The 19,653-nt window shown below is 32.2% G+C and overlaps 1 protein-coding gene across 1 annotated transcript in view; it reads left to right on the top strand.

The window, feature by feature from the left end:
- The window catches only part of LOC147067430 (apolipophorins-like), a 95,108-nt gene that overhangs the window by 30,400 nt on the left and 45,055 nt on the right, over nt 1-19,653 (top strand). Inside the window, exons 16-26 of the mRNA XM_085953944.1 lie at nt 2,477-2,656; nt 3,110-3,291; nt 3,375-3,486; nt 4,869-5,026; nt 5,709-5,944; nt 10,224-10,511; nt 11,660-11,934; nt 13,648-13,771; nt 14,064-14,236; nt 14,711-14,907; nt 16,101-16,323. Coding sequence (XP_085810070.1) covers nt 2,477-2,656; nt 3,110-3,291; nt 3,375-3,486; nt 4,869-5,026; nt 5,709-5,944; nt 10,224-10,511; nt 11,660-11,934; nt 13,648-13,771; nt 14,064-14,236; nt 14,711-14,907; nt 16,101-16,323 — 2,148 coding nt within the window. The remainder of the gene's footprint in view (nt 1-2,476; nt 2,657-3,109; nt 3,292-3,374; nt 3,487-4,868; nt 5,027-5,708; nt 5,945-10,223; nt 10,512-11,659; nt 11,935-13,647; nt 13,772-14,063; nt 14,237-14,710; nt 14,908-16,100; nt 16,324-19,653) is intronic.

Raw genomic sequence — 19,653 nt, 5'->3', positions numbered from 1 at the left:
CCTTTCTGTAATATGAATTGCTGTATTTATCAAAATCGGTGATATTATTTTTATCTACATATTCATATCGTCATCATCATCATCATCAACCAGGATCCATCCACTGCTTAATAAAGACCTCCTCCCTAGCCTGAGTATACTCCTTTTGTCATATGAATTTCTGTATTTATCAAAATCGGTGATATTTTATTTATCTCTATATTCATATCGTCATCATCATCGTCGACCTGAACCAATCCACTGCTTAATAAAGACCTCTCTAGCCTGATTCTACTCCTTTCTGTCATATGAGTTACTGTATTTATCAAAATCGGCGATATTACAATTATCTATATATTCATATCGTCATCATCATCAACCAGGATCAATCCACTGCTGGATGAAGGGTTCCGCAACCTAATTCTACTTATATATTATACCTTTGACCTGAACCCATCCACTGCTGGATAAAGGCCTCTCATGCCTGATTCTACTTCTTTATGTCATTTGAATTGCTGTATTTATCAAAATCGGTGATATTATATTATATATATTTATATTTCTATTATCATCACGACCCTGAATCAATCCAACGGTGGATGAAGGCCTCTCTAAGTTGTTTGAATTTCTGTCAGTCATATGAATTGCTATATTTATCAAAATTGTTGATATTATATTTACCCATTCATAATATCGTCATTGTCATCATCAACCAAGATCAATCCACTGCTGGATGAAGGTTATCACAACATAATTCTACTCTTCTTGGTCATATAAACTGCTATATTTTTTTTAAATTTGTGATTTTATGTACCTACCTATTTATATCGTCATCAACCTGTATCAATCCACTGCTGGATGAAGGCCTCTTTAAGCTGATTCTACATCTTTAGGTGTTATAAATTCATATTCTTATCAGCATTTTTCCATTCCTCTCAGATATAATATGTATTGCTTCATTATTTGTCTCGATATGAATATCCTGCACCGGGAAACTATATTGTTTAAGGTTAATTTTTGATTCAAATTTTGATTTTTTAAATATTATTCTATGGCTGCAAGCATTAATTTTTTATGGACAATGAAACAAAATAATGTTTAAATTTATTTTTTACACTGCTAACCTTCTATTATCTCAATGGAACCCGAAGGAGATTAATATCACGTTATATTGGATCGCTATGTATGATAATCACATAATATATTGCTTTATATTCGAATGATTGAGATGTATAATTATTTATCATATTTAACTGCACATACCTACACATATATTGTATTAAAATTAAAATGTCAGTGGTAGCAATCGGCGATTGCCAGTCTGCTAGGCATAGCAGTATAAGGCGGTGTTAGACGATATTGTGAAGGCCAGACTCCTGAATAGACTACGCATATGAATCCAAATTTATATTGGCAGCGACGATTTGCAAATCGTTAAAATGACAAATCAGCGAAATGTCAGACTGTCTGACGTGAATAAAAAACCCATCCCAAAGGGAAAACTATGGCGCGATCTATGCATACTTCACAATTATATTAAAATCCAACACCGCCAAGCCGTCTGCAAGACCTAGCGAGACAGACTGGCGAGAGCCAGCTGGCTCAGCTAGTTTATATGAATACTCTCATACTACAAGCCCTGACACGAAACTGTAGTGCTAGTTATTGTTCATACTTCGAAAACATACGTCATAAATAATGATAATATCCGTGTATGGCGTGAATATGTTGATAAGTCTGAAAACATCTATTCTTAGGGCAGCTATTTGTAAGGTTCTATCCGTCCGCGCATTGTCCACTATGCTACTAGGTGACATACTAATTACGACAAATTTTAACTATTGGCTTTTTATAATACCTGCTCATCAGCGTAAACCCAAGAGATGCAGGTTCGATTCCTGCCGGGTGTCTTACTTTTTTCAAAAAGATTTTTTCTATTGGTTATATTATCGTCACTCTTCTGGCAGAAGACACTAATTCGAAAAAATGACATATTGAGTTAGTTATACCAAAATGTTCCATATTTCAAACTTTACCGTCTGGAAACCTTCTTAATAAATAAAAAGTCTTTATTTTAAAGTCATCCTTTGATAGACCATTTCAAACATTTTAACAACTTCAAAGTCAAATTACTCAAAACTAGTATTCTCCAGTTAATGTGTTCTGCCAGAACAGAGACGATATATCTTCTCAGAAGTGTTTTTCAAAATTATGTATGTTCAATAATTAGAATGGTACATTCTTAATTCTTGTGAATCCATTCATTGAATAAAAGAAATAGTTAATTATCAATATTTTAATCAAAGTTTTCATGGAATTTTAAATAAAACTGAATACTAAGATACTCTCATGTATATGCGACACAGGTTCACTACAATCTCACTTTCTTCTGATACTAAAATGAGATATATTATTGTGCATACTTCAATTTCTTTTTTAATTTATCATTTGATAAACAGATTAATTTAATTAACATGTTTCATTATAACTTTTATAGATCAAGACCAACATTGAAGGATACAAAAATAATTTGGATTTGGATGTATTTATGAAGATATTTGGCTCTGAAACTGTTTTCCTTTCACTCGGAGACGACAAACCATTCTCTGTGGAATCGCTCATTGACAGAGTTTTTGATTTAGTGGAAGATGGAATCTATGGAAAACCAAAGTTTTCAGTATGTAGATCTTTCAGATATAATATTTTTTTATCATGAATACACTCACAGGACGAGAGTATTTTAGCAGCATTAATCAAACCTGCAGCGAGAGTTCCAAAACATGGTTGTTTTCGCGATAAATGATATCTATATTCAACCCATTTTGGAATCCGCGGGTTGAGATGTTTGTTGAGAGTATTTTCCGCAACCTCTTAAGGCTGCGTAACCATTGAATCCATATATGTCTTACTGTCAAATAGTGTATAGAAATCATATTAATTACATTGTGAAATTACTTACGATTCCATACAATTTTTTCATAAAGATTTCGCCTAGAATTGTGTAATTTACGCTATTTTTCATTAAAATATCAATTCCAATATCATCACTAATCTACAATAGAAAGTATCAGAGATTTACTACATTTCAGCATTAGGTGTCAAACTCATTAATATGTGTCATGTTTTTCAGCATGAATTACGCTCTCACATGCTGTTCCTTGACGTGGAGTCTGCTTTCCCGACATCGTCAGGTCTGGTCATGAAGTTTAATGTGGAAGGTGCGACTACCGGAAAGCTGGTATTCGGTGGGGACATTGGACAAATATTTAATGATCAACCAACGACTGAAGTAGAATTGAAGCTCATTCCAAGGTAATAGATCATTCCAACTAAAACCAGCCTACTGGACTTTACTATGCAACATAATTTTATTAACACACATACTATTTTTTTAGTGCAAATGTTGTTATAACTGGATCCATATCTATTGAAGCCGATTATTTCTCAACTGGAGTCAAAGTTTTTTCATCTTTACATACGTCGACTGGATACCAACTGAAAGCTAAGGTATAGTTTTGATTATCTTTAATTTAACAAAATCAAACATTAGTTTACGATAATCAATTCACACATTTGCATTGATAATTTTGACAGAAAATATGACATTGTTAGAGCGACACCAAACGGGGGAAAACGATGCAATAGGCTTCATGTAAGAGCAGTCGAAAATAATAAGAGTAACAATAATTAAATTTAACCTATTTATGTAGTTCACGCGCAGCAGAAGAAATCGCAATCTACGCAATTTCAAGGTTAAGTTGTTCCACTATAACAAGTGTGCCATATTGTGATTATTACTTTTCTTAGGTTGGTTAAAAATTTCATCTTTCTAGAATATTCCATCGCAGCGATAATATCTTAGATATTTAAATAAAAAGAAGAATTATGTGCTGAGGAATACAAGTGGACCGGTGACCGAGTTGAGTAAATCTGCTTCAAAATTAAATACGCAAATGTAAATTATTGTTTTCCCATATATGGGCTATTTGAATACGTACCCATGTTATCAAGTGACCAAGTTGAGTAAATCGACTTCAAAGTTAAATATGTGATAAGGTAATGGGACAACCGGATGCCAGGACAATAATTGGACGCCGCACTGTCGTAGACACGTAAACAGAGCGTAGACGATGAATTTTAATCAGTTTCTATTAACCACTTAGTAGTTTTAATTCATTTTACTCTTAACATAATGTTTTTTTTTATTGCGGATTGAGAATTACCATGCGTAAGGCTTTATATAAAAATAAAAAAATCTTTTTTTGTTGGAACTTAAACATATGCACAATTAAATCATTATTTACAAGTGCATATTTAAATTCTCACCAACTATTAAATCATAATATAATAATTTAAATATAAATACTTAATAATATTAAATATTTTTTTTTTAAACGTCCATTTATTTTCGAATTGCGTGGCGTCCAGTTGTCCCGGCGCCAAATCGTCCTAGACCCTATACTAAATAATTCTACATGACTGTTTTCAACATTCTGTAAATGAGATCATGTTCTCAAATGTTCCTTTATTACTGTTTCATAAAAAAATATTAATGATATTTCTGTATGTTTAAAACACGTTTTTGGAAAACTTCAGAAACATACTTATTAAAAAAATTGGGACTCTTAACTCATGTCTATAATTTTCCGGGTGAGTGCTTTGGCCTCTAAGCTATCGAATCGTCTGTGATTCATTCGAATTACTTTAAACTTTGATTTTGGACTCACCTGAATAGATGCAGATGCTAGAGGAGGCCAAGACTCACATAAGGTTGTAGCTGTATGAAGTAAATTATAATTGCTTTTCATATAATATTTGCTACACACATGTACGATGCATAGAATCCATAATCAATATTTAAATTGTGTGTAATTTCATTTTTAAATCAGCTCTCTGACAATGATGGAGGACTCCAAGGATTCGATATTAAATTAGACCTTCCATTTGACAAACAAGAACTTATCAGCATTACCAACGATGTTGCCTTTTTTACAAGGCAAAAGGGAAGCTTGGATGTCAGCAAGGAGACTAAAATTACGACGGACAGGTGACAATTTATAATATATTATATTGACAATTGAATAATATGAATTTTAGAGATGCGATATATATAACTACATATTCAATGGAATATACGAGATTGGCCATTGAAGTAGCACTTTTTTATTGCATGTAATAATCTTCCTTTTTTCAATTCTTTGACGGATTCATTTGAATATTTTTGGGAGCCGTGATTTTAAATGGTGAACAATAATATTTAACCTGTATTAGTCTGTCTATTATAAGTATTCTGTGCATAATAGAGAGGATTTGGCATGGAAAGGTGCATATTGGGCATAACACCGAAAGAACACAAAAGAAACCAATGGATATGGAGGCAGACAAAAGTCGATGATGTAATAGAGGTCACACGAGATATGTAAACATACAGTAGTATCCAGGGGTCACAAAATAACCACAAGAATACCCTAAACCTGATAAGTCAATCGAGTCATTAAGGTTTTCAAATATGCATGGCAACAATGAGCTACGAACCGGGAAGAGTGGAAAAAGCTTGAGAGGGTTTAATCCAACTGTGGATCTATTCCGGCTGATGATTTAATTTAAAACCACCTGCCGTGATCGAGTGACAGAGTATCTGCATACAACCACAATTAGAAAATTCAAATAAGTCTTCTTCTTTCTATGTATATTGAGTGGGTATGTTATTTACAATTTTCATTTCTCAGTAAAGGAAATTTACCACAATGCAATGATGGAATGAAGAGACTGTTTGGGTTCACTTTCTGCGTTGATTCGATGAAAAAGAATCCAGATTATAATGACAATGTTTATTCACCACTCAACTGGCCAGCCAAATTCAGGGCTTATTTGGACCTGGAAGAACCTAAGCGATATCATTTATATGGATCGAGTAAAATAGGCCAAGACAAAAGCTTTTGGGAATTAGGATTCGTTTCAAAGGGTAAGTTATTAATTTCATATTATAACATTCCAGCGTCTGCTATGTGCTAGTTTTATCATGTCCGTATAAGAATTTGTGGGTCTCGGATTCGAATTCCAGGTCTGGCATATTCTTATGTTGTTTTTCAATGTGTGTCTGGAACTGATAGGTTGAACAAATGGCTAAAATTCATTTCTCGTAAAAAAAATCTATTATAAACCAAAGATAATAAACTATTTTTTTTATTCAACGAATAAGACACAAGATTTGAGAATGTAAAATTCTATATATTGAACATACATAATTCGAAAATACACACTATACACATATACACATATACACACTAGAAAAATGGATGAATGAAGATTGAATCATTAAATTCTAAGTATGTTATAAAAACTAAGTAATGGAGAGATCCGCATCCTCGGTTAGTAATTATTAATTGATACCTACCTTAATTTAATATACTAAAACCGATAGCCAATATTATAACACAATTCGATAAGCATTTCATGTAACAACTACTAGTCGTAATTTAGTAAGTTGCCCGTAGCTTAACACAATCACTGCTAACCTTTTAATTACCACATTTAAATAACATGTACATTATATCTAATGGCCAACGACTCCAAACGCGCCAGTCGCGGTGTTAGCAATAAATGAGTTAATTGGAAAAGCATTCTGGTGCGAATCCAGCAGATACAGGTTCAAGACCCGTCGGGTATCATATTTTTTTCTACAAAATGATTTTTTCTAGTGTGTATATGCATGAGATGTTTTCAATGAATTATGTATGTTCGATAACGAAAGATGTTGAAAACGTCCTTATATAGAGATAGAGCCTAACTTCTACTATGACATTTATGTGCCAATTTCCAGGGTGTATAAAATGACAATCCGTCATGATGAGTAGGTAAGCAGCCGGTAATACTACCCTTTGGCATTATTATTTAGTTGAAAAATTATATAAAATTTGTGTGAAACTGTTAATTACTGCACTCGAATAAATAATCACAATGAACATAAAAAATAGCCGCCATATTGCGTGAATACGTAAAATGGGAATGGCAACTGAGCGGTGTTCATATTTGTGGAGTTTACCAACTTAGCCATGCTTCAAACGCATGCTAAATAATTTCAAATGTCATAATAGAAATAGTAGTCTTCTTCTATATAGTCTAAATTCTTTGATTAAAACAATATTAACATGAAAATGAAAGTTACAATAATTCAAAATACAAAAACTGCAATTATATTCATATCAACCTAATATTATGATACTTTACATAATATAATTATAGACTAGCTGAGCCAGCTGGCTCTCGCCAGTCTGTCTCGCTAGGTCTTGCAGACGGCTTGGCGGTATTGTATATTAATATAATTGTGAAGTATGCATAAACGGCGCCATAGTTTTCCCTTCGGGATGGATTTTCATTTACGTCAGACATTTTGACATTTCGCTGATTTGTCAGTTTTACAATTTGCATCTCGTCACTGCCAATACAAATTTGGAGTCATATGCGTAGTCTATTCTGGAGTCAGGCCTTCACAATATCACCTGACACCACTTCAGGCTGCTAGGCCTGCTATAGCAGTGGATTGATCCTGGTTGATAATGATTTAAATAATATGTATAACACCAATTATTGTTGAATACCTTTTAAATATTTTTGGGTTATATGAGCCAATTGAATGTATATAAGTTTCATTGGTTTAAAAAAATTATCATTTAACAGCCATAAAAAAATGTTACTTTATTAAATTTTGAAATAATATTCTATGGTTGATCCAGTATTGCCATGTCTACTGAAATTTCAGTAGATCAACTGATATTTTTTGCCAATATACTGAATTTTTGATTTTTTTTCGAAATTCAAGAAATCTACTGATATTTGTGTTTCTCCACAATTGTAAATTAACTGATGATTCTTTCAATAATAAACTTGAAATGATTTACGCATGACCTTTTTTGATGTTATACACTTCTAAATTTACATAAAAAGCATTGTAACTCTACCCAAGAGCGCCATTTTACCCATTAATATCATCATTGTTTACAGTAAATTAACATTATTAGTTATTGTTATTCTTATTAGTTTTAAATCATATCTAATAAACCACATTTTTCAAAATCTACTGATATTTTATGAAATCTACTGAATTTTTTGTCAAAATCTACTGAAATTTTAAATTTTGACTTGGCAACACTGGGTTGATCGCATAGTCAGTGTCGCCATGTCTATCTACTGATTTTTTTAAATTTTGGCTTGGCAACACTGGGTTGATCGCATAGTCAGTGTTGCCATGTCTATCTACTGATTTTTTTTAAATTTTGACTTGGCAACACTGGGTTGATCGCATAGTCAGTGTTGCCATGTCTATCTACTGAATTTTTAAATTTCAGAAGATTTTGAAAAATGTGGTTTATTAGATATGATTTAAAACTAATAAGAATAACAATAACTAATAATATTAATTTACTGTAAACAATGATGATATTAATGGGTAAAATGGCGCTCTTGGGTAGAGTTACAATGCTTTTTATGTCAATTTAGAAGTGTATAACATCAAAAAAGGTCATGCGTAAATCATTTCAAGTTTATTATTGAAAGAATCATCAGTTAATTTACAATTATGGAGAAACACAAATATCAGTAGATTTCTTGAATTTCGAAAAAAAATCAAAAATTCAGTATATTGGCAAATTTCAGTAGACATGGCAACACTGCTGGGTTGATCGCATAGTCAGTGTTGCCATGTCTATCTACTGAATTTTTAAATTTTGACTTGGCAACACTGGGTTGATCGCATAGTCAGTGTTGCCATGTCTACTGGAATTTCATTAGATCTACTGAAATTTTTGTCAGGAAAAGAAGAAATTATGATATTTGTGATGAACAAAAGTCACTTTTTACATGATTTTTTAAAAGACACTTGTGAGATTATGTCAATATGCACGCTTTCACCAAACACAATCGTTGAATTTCATACATTTTTGTCAATCAATGGTATTTTGGAGAAAAAATCAAAAAATCTACTGAACTTTGAAAATGTTAGTTGGCAACACTGGTTGATACCTTTTAAATATTTTTGGGTTATAATGAGCTAATTAAATGTGTATAAGTTTCATTGGTTCAAAATAAAAATTGATTCAACAGCCTTACAAAAAAAAAAACAAAAGTGACATCATATTTTAAAATTTTCATTGGTATCTTAAAACGCCGATATGTTGTACGCCCGCGTTTCAATGAAATGATCAGTTTTAATCGGAATTCGTATAAATGTTATTGTTTATTTGAATATTTATAGTTATCTATGGGTGCTTGTTATAAATGTGAGTTATTATATAGTGCTGTGCATTTTTAAATCATTGTGAGACGTAAATAATATCACCTGTCGTTTTTTACATAAACAACAAATAATGACGGATGTTACCTATTTTTTAAAAGTGATTTTTTTGTGACTGTGTTAAGTTATATAAAATTGTGCTCACTTCAACTTACAGTCACTCGAATGCATCTCATAAGTAAATATGTGGTGATTCAATTGAAATACCGTATGTTAGTATACATAGCGTAATAAATTTATAGTGTCAAAAGACTTGATTTCCGTCAGAGGTGTAGAAACTTAACTTAAACAGAGAACTTAATTCATAAAAATTTAAATAAATCAGTTCTAATATGTTTATCGATCAATCTTATTATGATTAGTTTGTGAAAATTGATTGTATATATCGGTTAAAACGCATTTTAAATTTAAAGCGGCCATCTTTGTTTAGTCGGTTCGAGTGTTGCAAACATTGTGAAAAAATAAATTCCCATATTGTCAATAATGTGACGTATGTGCCGGAAAGCTTTAGAGAAACATCAATATTATATCGCAAGATAACTTAAATTCGGAAAACCCTTCCTTTCATACTCTATATGACCTATTTGAATTTCGAACATTCAATTAGTGTGTTTGGCGTTTGAACCCATCGGACGTGACGAATAAGGCACACAATCGCTCGCAAGAACGGGCAAATCTGTAGGATAATAATATATAGGAGATGCTGATTGAATATACATGTATGAAAGCTGATACATATAAAGGTTACTAAGACTAATGTTTAAATTAGTTGCAAAACTTACGCATTGCAGATTCAAAAATCAAAAGCATAAACAATTTAACAGTCTTCATTGATAATACATAACATGGATCAGCCGCATGAACACACTTTGAACAAATTGAGGTTTCTTCAGAGGAGAAGTTTCTGAGACTGTTCTAAGTTATGTATTTAAATTGATCATTATGTTTTCAGGAGTTGTAAAAGAAAATACAATAAAAGGTCGCGTTGATGTGATTGCTGAACGTGGAAATGAGTCTTTACAAATATTACTCTCCGCTCCGATGAAAGTCATCAAAGCCTCGGCTGCCAGGATTATCGTCAATGATGACTTCATTTTTAAATTCGACTTCCAAAATGATAAGGATGTATGGTTAGGAAAGTTTGGTTGGACTGCCAATCGGCAAGATGCAAAAGAAACTTATAGACCCATTTTGGAATATTCTGCCCCTGGATTTTCAAAGGATTTGATTAAAATTGAAGGTCAGTAGTAATTAAGTGAGAGGCTAAAACCAAACAATGTTGTGTATAAGAGTAACATTTTACAATACAATAAAAAAGCATATAAAAGCAATAAACATTATGTCAATTTGGTTGCACAGCAACTATCCTGATATTTAGGCCTTCCACTCACGAGAATACTCAAAAAAGACAAGACTGAAACTAAAATTCCAGCCAGTATCTAGCTAATGTATTTTTCAATGGCGGCTCGTTCACGGCAAGACTGGAGTCTCTTAGTTTCAAAATATTCACTATTAAACTGAAAAGACGCGACATGCTAGTCTCCCAGTCTCTCAGTTTCCATTCTCCCATAAAACAGTGGATTTGATGAAAAAATTGGTAGCACTAAACTGAACTGAACAAGCAGTGACAAGTCAAGAGGTCAAAAGTTAAAGATGGGCAAACCGATTTTTAATTAAAAATTTGTGCCAGAAGTTGAGAAATACTTCTGCCAGAATATTCCCGTAAAGATATTACGGAAAAAAACTTAGAATTTAGTAGGAAAGACAATGGGTTTGACAGTTTGAGGGGATGAGATTATTATTGCAAGTGGGTTTCAGTAGCGCCGTGTATGAAGCATCAGTCATTGGCCAGTTTATGAGTTCCATCACCAACTGGTTCGTCGGATTTTAGTTTCTCCATGAGCGAAAGGCCTTAAATAAATGTTATCTCCGACAGAAATAAAATTGTTTTTATGTAGATAATGTAGTTCGACTTTACATTCCATCAATTATTTATGGGTGGCGAACACTGCATGTTGAAAGGAGGTAAACGATGAGTAACCAAAAATAACAGTCATACTTTTGTGAAAAATAATAATATGGTATTACTAAGCAACAATAATGACAAAATTAAATTACCGATGTATTTTCGAAAATTCACTGACCGTATAAAATTGAGTGATAAATTTACATTGTATATTTTTAAATAAATATATACACATCGCATAACCTAACCTAACTGTATGTCGAAAAATATGCTATCGGTGACAGTTATCATAAAATGTATGTGGACAAATGAATATTTGTTTATTCTGTACTATGAATTTCTGAATTTTTGAATCTGGCAAGAAAAACACTTAATTGGCAACGCCGCTTGCAACAGTGGTTAAATTTGTTGATTTTTTACAGGACGAATATTTAATGAAAACTCTAAATTCACCCTTGATGAAGTATGTCTTGTAGTAAAAGATGAGCGTATCTACCTGGGAGGGTGGATAAATACTTCTGAAAAACCTTCGCCATCTTTTACCCTTAAGCTATCCCACAAGGAAAACACGGCCGTTTTATCACGAAAGGGATTGGATGACTTGGCCAGACCAGATGATGAAGAAATTGATTTCCACAATACTCTAAATTCGCAATTTAATTTTCGATACAGATTTTATACGGATTTCAAAATGAATGTAAGCAATGTATTTTCATTCATAATTTTAATCTATAAAGGTCATGGTCAAATGAATATTATTTGATCATACAGTGGAGTATTGGCAGAGTGAAAAAGAGCGAATTGGCCTAAGGGGCCATATATGACGTCACGCCCTAAAAATACGAGGGGTTCTTATTTAATGTGATAATTTGTGACAGGAGTTTGGGTGGTGGGTGTAAAAAGTTATAGTAATATCACTTTTAACAAAAATGATCCTTCTCATTCAAAAGCTTGACAAAGGGGTAAAAATATGTGTATAAGAAAATATACCAATAGGGAGGGGGGGGGGGTTATCAAAATAAATCGCGTGTCGTCATTTATGGTCACTGTTCTCTAGAGCAGTGCTCCGCAACCGGTGTGCCGCGGAGCATTGCTTCCAAAAAAAAACACAAATAATTCTGTATATTATACAATACTTACTTAATAGCCAAATTTGCGTACATGGCTGGTAATAAATACATTTGAGCACCTGCATGAACTTAATAAAACAATGCAAGGTCAGAATGAAAATATATTGACGTGATCTGATAAATTAGAAAGATTTAAGACAAGGATCTCTACAAATGTACCAAAGGACCTACCAAACCACCAATGAAAACAAGAAATGAATTCTGGATCCGTCTCAAAAACATTTAACTTTGCTTCAAAACAAATTTCATCATTACTTTCATACAATCAATACGACTGGATTCGAAACCCTTTTGCAACCAATGCCAAAAATTCTATAGAACCTCTTATGGTATTTTCTGGATTTCGGTTAATAAAGAATATCCTCGTATTTCTGACAAGGCTACCAAACTAACTAAGTAAGGCTAAAAACTTGTACGATCATTGAAACAAGCTATTTATTGATAATACCAATACATGGGAATAATAATGTACATTTGGTTCTTCGTCGTGTGTTATGTTTATTTAATTATTTATCAAATAAGTAGCTATGTAATGTAATTTTGGTGCCTTGAGAGCCCAAGCTCAGGGGGGGTGGCGTGGCAGGTCAAGCAGATAAGTGAGATAAACACAAATTACAAATTTGCTCTAATTGCATAAAAAAGTCGCCTGCGGCACTGTTTTACTTCACTGACATTAATATTTTAACACATACGATTGTAGGATACAATTTATTGTCAATACTCGACAAATAATTATTGTTCACCCAACAACTAACCGTAGTTCGAGTGGATGAATTAATAAATACAAAAAATCGCTAAACATAGAATCAATACGATTTATTTAACTTCGTACATCATTTGAAAAACGCTATTTTAAAGTATCACACTGTCTTTAACCTTAGCGATAGGTAGGGGGGCGCCGAAGATTCTGGCCTGGGGTCCATGTTTTGGTGTATAAATTCTTTTACGTGTGGTGTGCCGTGGGTGAGAAAAGGTTGCGGAGCACTGCTCTAGAGGCCCATAATATGCTCCACTTTGCAGCGAAAATGGTACTTTACTTATTTATGATATTGATTGTGCTTTGTAGATAATTATGAATATGTTCAAAAGTTTAAAGAATTAGAGCATAATTCGAATTATGGGTGTTTGAATTAATAAGATATTTTAATTTTTAAAATACATGCTCTTGCAATGAATTTGAATCTTTTTTTAAAGCTTGTTTCGTCGAATTCGAATTGAGTTTTTTTATTGAAAGTATTTATTTAACTAATTATATTCTTTCTCTGTTTTGTTTTTTATAGTATCTCAAATCTAGAGTGTTCATTCACGGTCCCGACTTCAATTCAAAACAAAATGTGATTACGTGGAATACTTCCGTTAATGATTCTCAACCCTCTATACCAATTCCTCTTGTACATCATCACTGTAAGTCTAAAGAAAATATTTTACTTTATATTATGCAAATTTAATATCATAATATTGTTCAATTGATTAGGCATCTGCGGTGTTTGAGCGACACAATGTCCGCTTCTGAAGCTGTTAATCGTGGGTTTGAATCCCGCATTTGGCAAATTCATATACTATGTATTTTTGGATCCAGAGCAAGGACCTTATAGGTTGAGGAAACGGCTAACAATCATTTCTCTTTTTAAAAAATATATTAAGAAATATCTCGAGGTGGCTAAGATATCTTGTGAATTCTTCATTTCTCATTTAGTTACGTATCCGCTTTTCAATATGGACATTAAAACAGCCAGTAGAATAACGTATGGAGGATTGGGATTGGTGAACATCGAATTTGAAGGGAAATATAAAGAGTACAAAGCTGGTCTGTTGGTTGATTTTGACTATCTTATCATGAAGTCCAATGAGCTCTCTGGAAGAATCAAGGTAAATCGTTTTTGGTATTTTGTTTTCGGATTAATAAGAAAAACTGAGAAAAATCATCTTTCATCAAGGTAACTTGGTCAGTGATGCCAACCGTACTATAATTATAGTACAATACTATAATTTTAATTTCGCGAAAAATGTAAAATAATATAGTTTTACGACAAATATGCCAAAATACTATAATTTTAAAGGATTCATGACGTAAAATGTTCCTGTACTATATATTTTTCAGATATACTATAATTTTTACACCTTTGTACTATAATCAGCATAGAAAAAGATGGCAACACTGAACTTGGTACACCTCAGCGTGTTGCTTAATTGATAAAGCACTTGATCGAAATGTGATGAATATTCTTGATTATGTATGTTCAATAACGAATGCTGCATTCTTATATCTTTGTGTATTATTTATCAAATAAATAAAAAATATTCATCAAGGTTGTACATTAAAGAAAATATTTTTGTTTACAGGCTGTGTTTAATGATAAAGGTGGAGATATAAAAATGAAATACACACAAGTCACTATACTGGATTCCAAAATGATAACATCCATAGTCTTATATCCCGGAGGAGAGTATGAAATGGAAGCCAATCTTAAGAAATCGAAGGCCATCGATGGAATTAATCTCACAGGATTCCTCAAGAAACCAGAAAAAGACCTTCTTATGTAAACTATTTTTAGTTTTTCTTTCTATTTTCTATTTTTCCATGTCTTACTTTTTATTTACTCCAATGATGTAAATTATTCTTTTTATCATATGATACATACGCCAGTCAGTTAGTCAATATGTATCGAAGCCATGAGACGCGGGTTTAAATTAACATCTGGAAAATTGACATGTTCTATTTGTTACAACTACATAATATATACTTAATAGGTTGTGCTAACATCAATTTTTTTATAAACTGATATGTTATGAAACCTCTTCGGGAGGCGGCCAAGATCCATTCACATGGGACTGTTGAGCAAATAAAAAAATAAAACCATCTTTTAAATAATCATTTTTGTCCAAAGGAATCGAATGTGAAAATCTACCTATATGAACTATACCAGGGATGGTGAACCTATGACATAAAAATGGTCACGTAGTAACGTGTGGGCAAATTCAAATTTTATATGCAATAGTTCGGTAGTTATTTATAGTTATTTAAATTCTACTGATTTTTGAAAAAAATCTTTTATCTGGCTACACTCGTTTGTTTTGTCAGCGTTAGTTCAGACAACATGTGAATTTAAATAACTTTTTTATTGATGATATCGATACTGTTTGCAATAATTGTGAATAAAAGAGGAATATTATTTCGGAATGTATTTTTAAAATAATGGAACTCATTACCCAATATGTTTACCTCAATGAAAAAATTAACAAACCGTTATTTTGACCATCTTTGAGCAAACAACTATTTTCATCGATGAGTTATTTTGAATTAAAAGTAAAATATCGCCTCGGTAATGGTTTGACTGATTCATATTATGTAGGTCCCTCTTATAAAGTGTATCTCCAATTATTATTTTCGAAAAGTTTTCAATTACGAACCACGAATATATCAGAAAAACAACAAATGAGTATCTCTTTAAATTGCAAAAAAAATCTAACTATCAATTTGATGTGTAAGTTTAGAAAATATATGGTATTAAATTTTTTTTAAAACATTATTATGTCCTTAATTTTTCTGACATGCGACTTTTTTTATAAAAGTTTTACAAACAATTTGACCCACTTTGAAAAGTGTTCATCATCCCTGAACTTTTTATTGAATCGCTCCGTTACTTTTTGCTGTAGAGGCTAACACAGCCTTACATACCCTGACAGTCTGACATCCTCAAATATTTTTTTATTCTTTCTGGATTATTTTCAGCTTAAACTCTGGATATTCGATGACACCAAATTCCTACGATAGCCACATCAAGATCAATTGTGGTTCTGTTGTCTTATTCAACTGCATCGCCAAGACGGACTTTGATAAAATGTCGGGCAAAGTAGTGTTGGTCATCAAAGATAAAATTGTAGTAAATGGAGACGCTGCTCTTAACTCTGACACCAAAAAAGCTGCTCTGGATTTAACTGTTGATTTAGTACCCGTAAGTTTATTTATGGTTATTAAAAATTATCAATCACTCACAGAGAGCTAATGGCAGATCATCACTTCTGAAGTCATGGGTCAAAAGCTTGAATCCAGTGTCTGGCAAACAATCACACGTGTTTTCAATGTGTGTATGATCCAGACGAAAAACAAAATGGGTTAAGGCTTATGGATTCATTTGCAAGAATCAAATTTGACGTAAGCGACAAGCATTGGAACAAAATAAACATGTTATTGTATAGGAATATAGAATTATTATATTATAACATTTTAATGTACACGTGCAATATGCTGCTGTCTGCTGTCTGCCGCCTAAGCGAAGTTTGAGCGAAATCAGGGGTTTCGAAAGTATTATTTAATAAATAATATTTATTTCCTAACAAATTATATAAATTATTGTAGGTAGTAGGTAGAATAAATTATAACAATAAAAATAGTAGACCTCCAAATAAGAACGTCATGTTATTGATATGCTGAATTTGTGAAGTGATACATTTTCTTGAACCTATCATATTGTAGGATCAAATTCAGTGCAAATATTTTTCAAAAAAAAATCTAATACTTATGTAGGTTTCTGAGGTATTTGAAATATATATACTTATGTATTATATAATTTTCCCACGGCAAATTCGGTGTGTATGAATACAAAAAAAAAACGAAAGTGTGAACAAATATAATTTTAATAATTTTCATAAGCTCATTACAAATTATACGTTTAACCCTTTTTGCTTCGCTTTAGGTTCATCCGTACTGAGAGTAAAAGATAAGTCACACATATTACACTTAATAACAAATTCAGATACAGATCCTCTTCTAACTTCGGAAAATATAAATAAATTTGCCATAGTCATGAAAAAAAAATTGAATGACTTGATATTTCAATGAGGCGATTAAAAAATAAATTAAAATTTACAATGCGGCGTCCATCCGAATCTTGAAGCGGTTTCCCAATAGACGCACATTTCGGAAATAAATGAAAGTATAAAATTAATAAAACAATATATAACACTAGCTGAAGTACCCGGCTTCGCACAGGGTCGCTTCGTGGATACATTTATCTAAAATATCTGCAATACAATATGCCAATATGAAAATAATTCTAATAGGAGTAAAGGTCAAACAAAAAACACTAAATTAAAATCGAATCCACAATATACAAACGTTATAAATAGTATTAATATGTAATTAATATGTATGTAACGAAGAAGAAGAGGCGGGTTCAATCTGAAATTCGAGACCTCCACCACGCACTCCGGCTCGTCAGCCGCCGTCTACCCTCCAAATGTTGTCGAAATCCGACTGCGCCTGTGGATTTTTATAAACAAAAACCGACACAACGGTACAAACATACAAACATCCAAATATATTTTCTAAATTATAGTAAGTATAGATAATAAATAAAAACGGGAAGTGAAATATGTGTTATTTATATCATTGAAACAATACACGTATTAAAAATTAAATCAATCCAAAAATTGTTTATAGGTATCCAAATTAAGAAACTATTTAATGTGTATGATTATAATTATTGATAACACCTGGCCGGCCTATAATAATGAATATGGGCCGTAAATAATAGAATTCATTATGTCAACATTGGACGAGGGTTGTCCACTGATTTTTTTTAAAATGTTTGATTTCTAACATTTAATTAATATAAAATAATAATGCGTTTGCGGCTAGATAACTAACTCATTGGCACCGGGGAAGTGGAATGCGCATTATGCGCAATTAATTTTTAAATGGCAAATATCACGTTAATTATTACATTATTTAAAATGCCCCGGTGGCAACGAACTATGTTACATTAAATACCATTATCTCCTCAGCGGAGCATATGGAGGCTTATACTATCAGACTTTTTATGAGGAACACACATTGCAAAAACATGTAATTTTGCCAGACGTGGGATTCGAACCCACACCCACTGCGCTATGCCAACTACTCCACTGTAGGATAGTAAAAAATAATATTCTTTTCGACCGTATCCGATCCTAATAGCATCATATGGGCCTCCACAGAGTGGAGGTTTGTATTGACAGATTTTTGTTTTTACGATAAATGTATGTCAGCCACTTGCTCAACCTATTAGATCCATACTTGTGACTCATACACAAATTGAAAAACAATATGTGTACTTGTTAGGCCCAGGATTCGAACCTGGGACCCACGACGCAATAAGCCAACGCTTACGCCGCGTGGCTATCATGGGTGTGTTATAAAAATAATTATAAAAATAATAATTATCATAAAATAAATTGCTAACGGAAAGGCATGATTATCTGAAGATACAAAATAATATTGTACCGTTGGGCAATCATTTAAGATGTTTTTCCACTTCGACGGCGACCAGCGCATGGTTTGGCTAATGTACCGCTCATGATTTTCCCATGTATAATACGAAGCCACCTTCAAAGAATGTTTAGTAAATTATCTTTTGAATAAACTTGCACAAAAATCTAATAAACATATTTTTGATTTCAAGAAATTCACGCAAGCTACCTTATAAAATATGTGGCAACCCTGTGACTGGCTTAAGTTTTGTTTAACACTGTTGTTATGTAAATATTACGTATGTCAAAATAATATTCCGCGATGAACTAAATTCTGGAAGAAAAAAAACACGTCCTCACTGCGTCCCAGTTGGTCGCCGACTAACTATATTAATATCGAAAGAATGAAAAAACTGTATGGATCAATCAATCAAATTGCCTTTTTTTAATAATTTTGCAAAATAATTATATTTCTAAAACGTCTGAAAACAGGATAAATACATGAAAATGTACGACGTGTTTTAGTAATACAGCGTCACTAATTATACCAAATTTATGGGGTTTTATTTATTTTTTCATTGTTAATTATTATTTATAGTATTACGTGAATGTTATATTATAATAAAAAAAATATTTTTATTGTGCAGTATATATTATTTTGTGAGAAAAAATCATTCAAAATTGGCTGATGTATACTCAAACTAAAATGGCTTTAAAATCTTTATTTTTCCGAAGTTAAAAAAAGTACGTGAGTTAATCAATGAAATGTATTGTTTTACCCATTTCTTTGATACAATATATACCTGCAAAACTATTATTAAGCTCAACATTCATTGTGGCGTGACAGTCGTTTTGACCAATTTCGAAAACAGGACTGACTAATTGTCATTTATTTTAAAAAGTAAAGCGATTCGAAAAATTTTAATGACACAGAACGTTTTAGTTGAATACTATTTATTAGATTTTAAATAAATAAAGAGTTAATTGTGTATCAATTCGTTTTAAACATGCTTATCATTTCCGCGATTCCGAGAAGACAGGAAAAAACGGGTCCA

Source organism: Rhyacophila brunnea, unplaced genomic scaffold, assembly GCF_057557595.1.
Source record: "Rhyacophila brunnea isolate RB1 unplaced genomic scaffold, BYU_Rbru_1.0 scaffold_4, whole genome shotgun sequence".
Taxonomy (NCBI): domain Eukaryota; kingdom Metazoa; phylum Arthropoda; class Insecta; order Trichoptera; family Rhyacophilidae; genus Rhyacophila; species Rhyacophila brunnea.
Note: the sequence above shows the minus strand (reverse complement) of the source record. Positions and strands in the feature narration are given on the sequence as shown.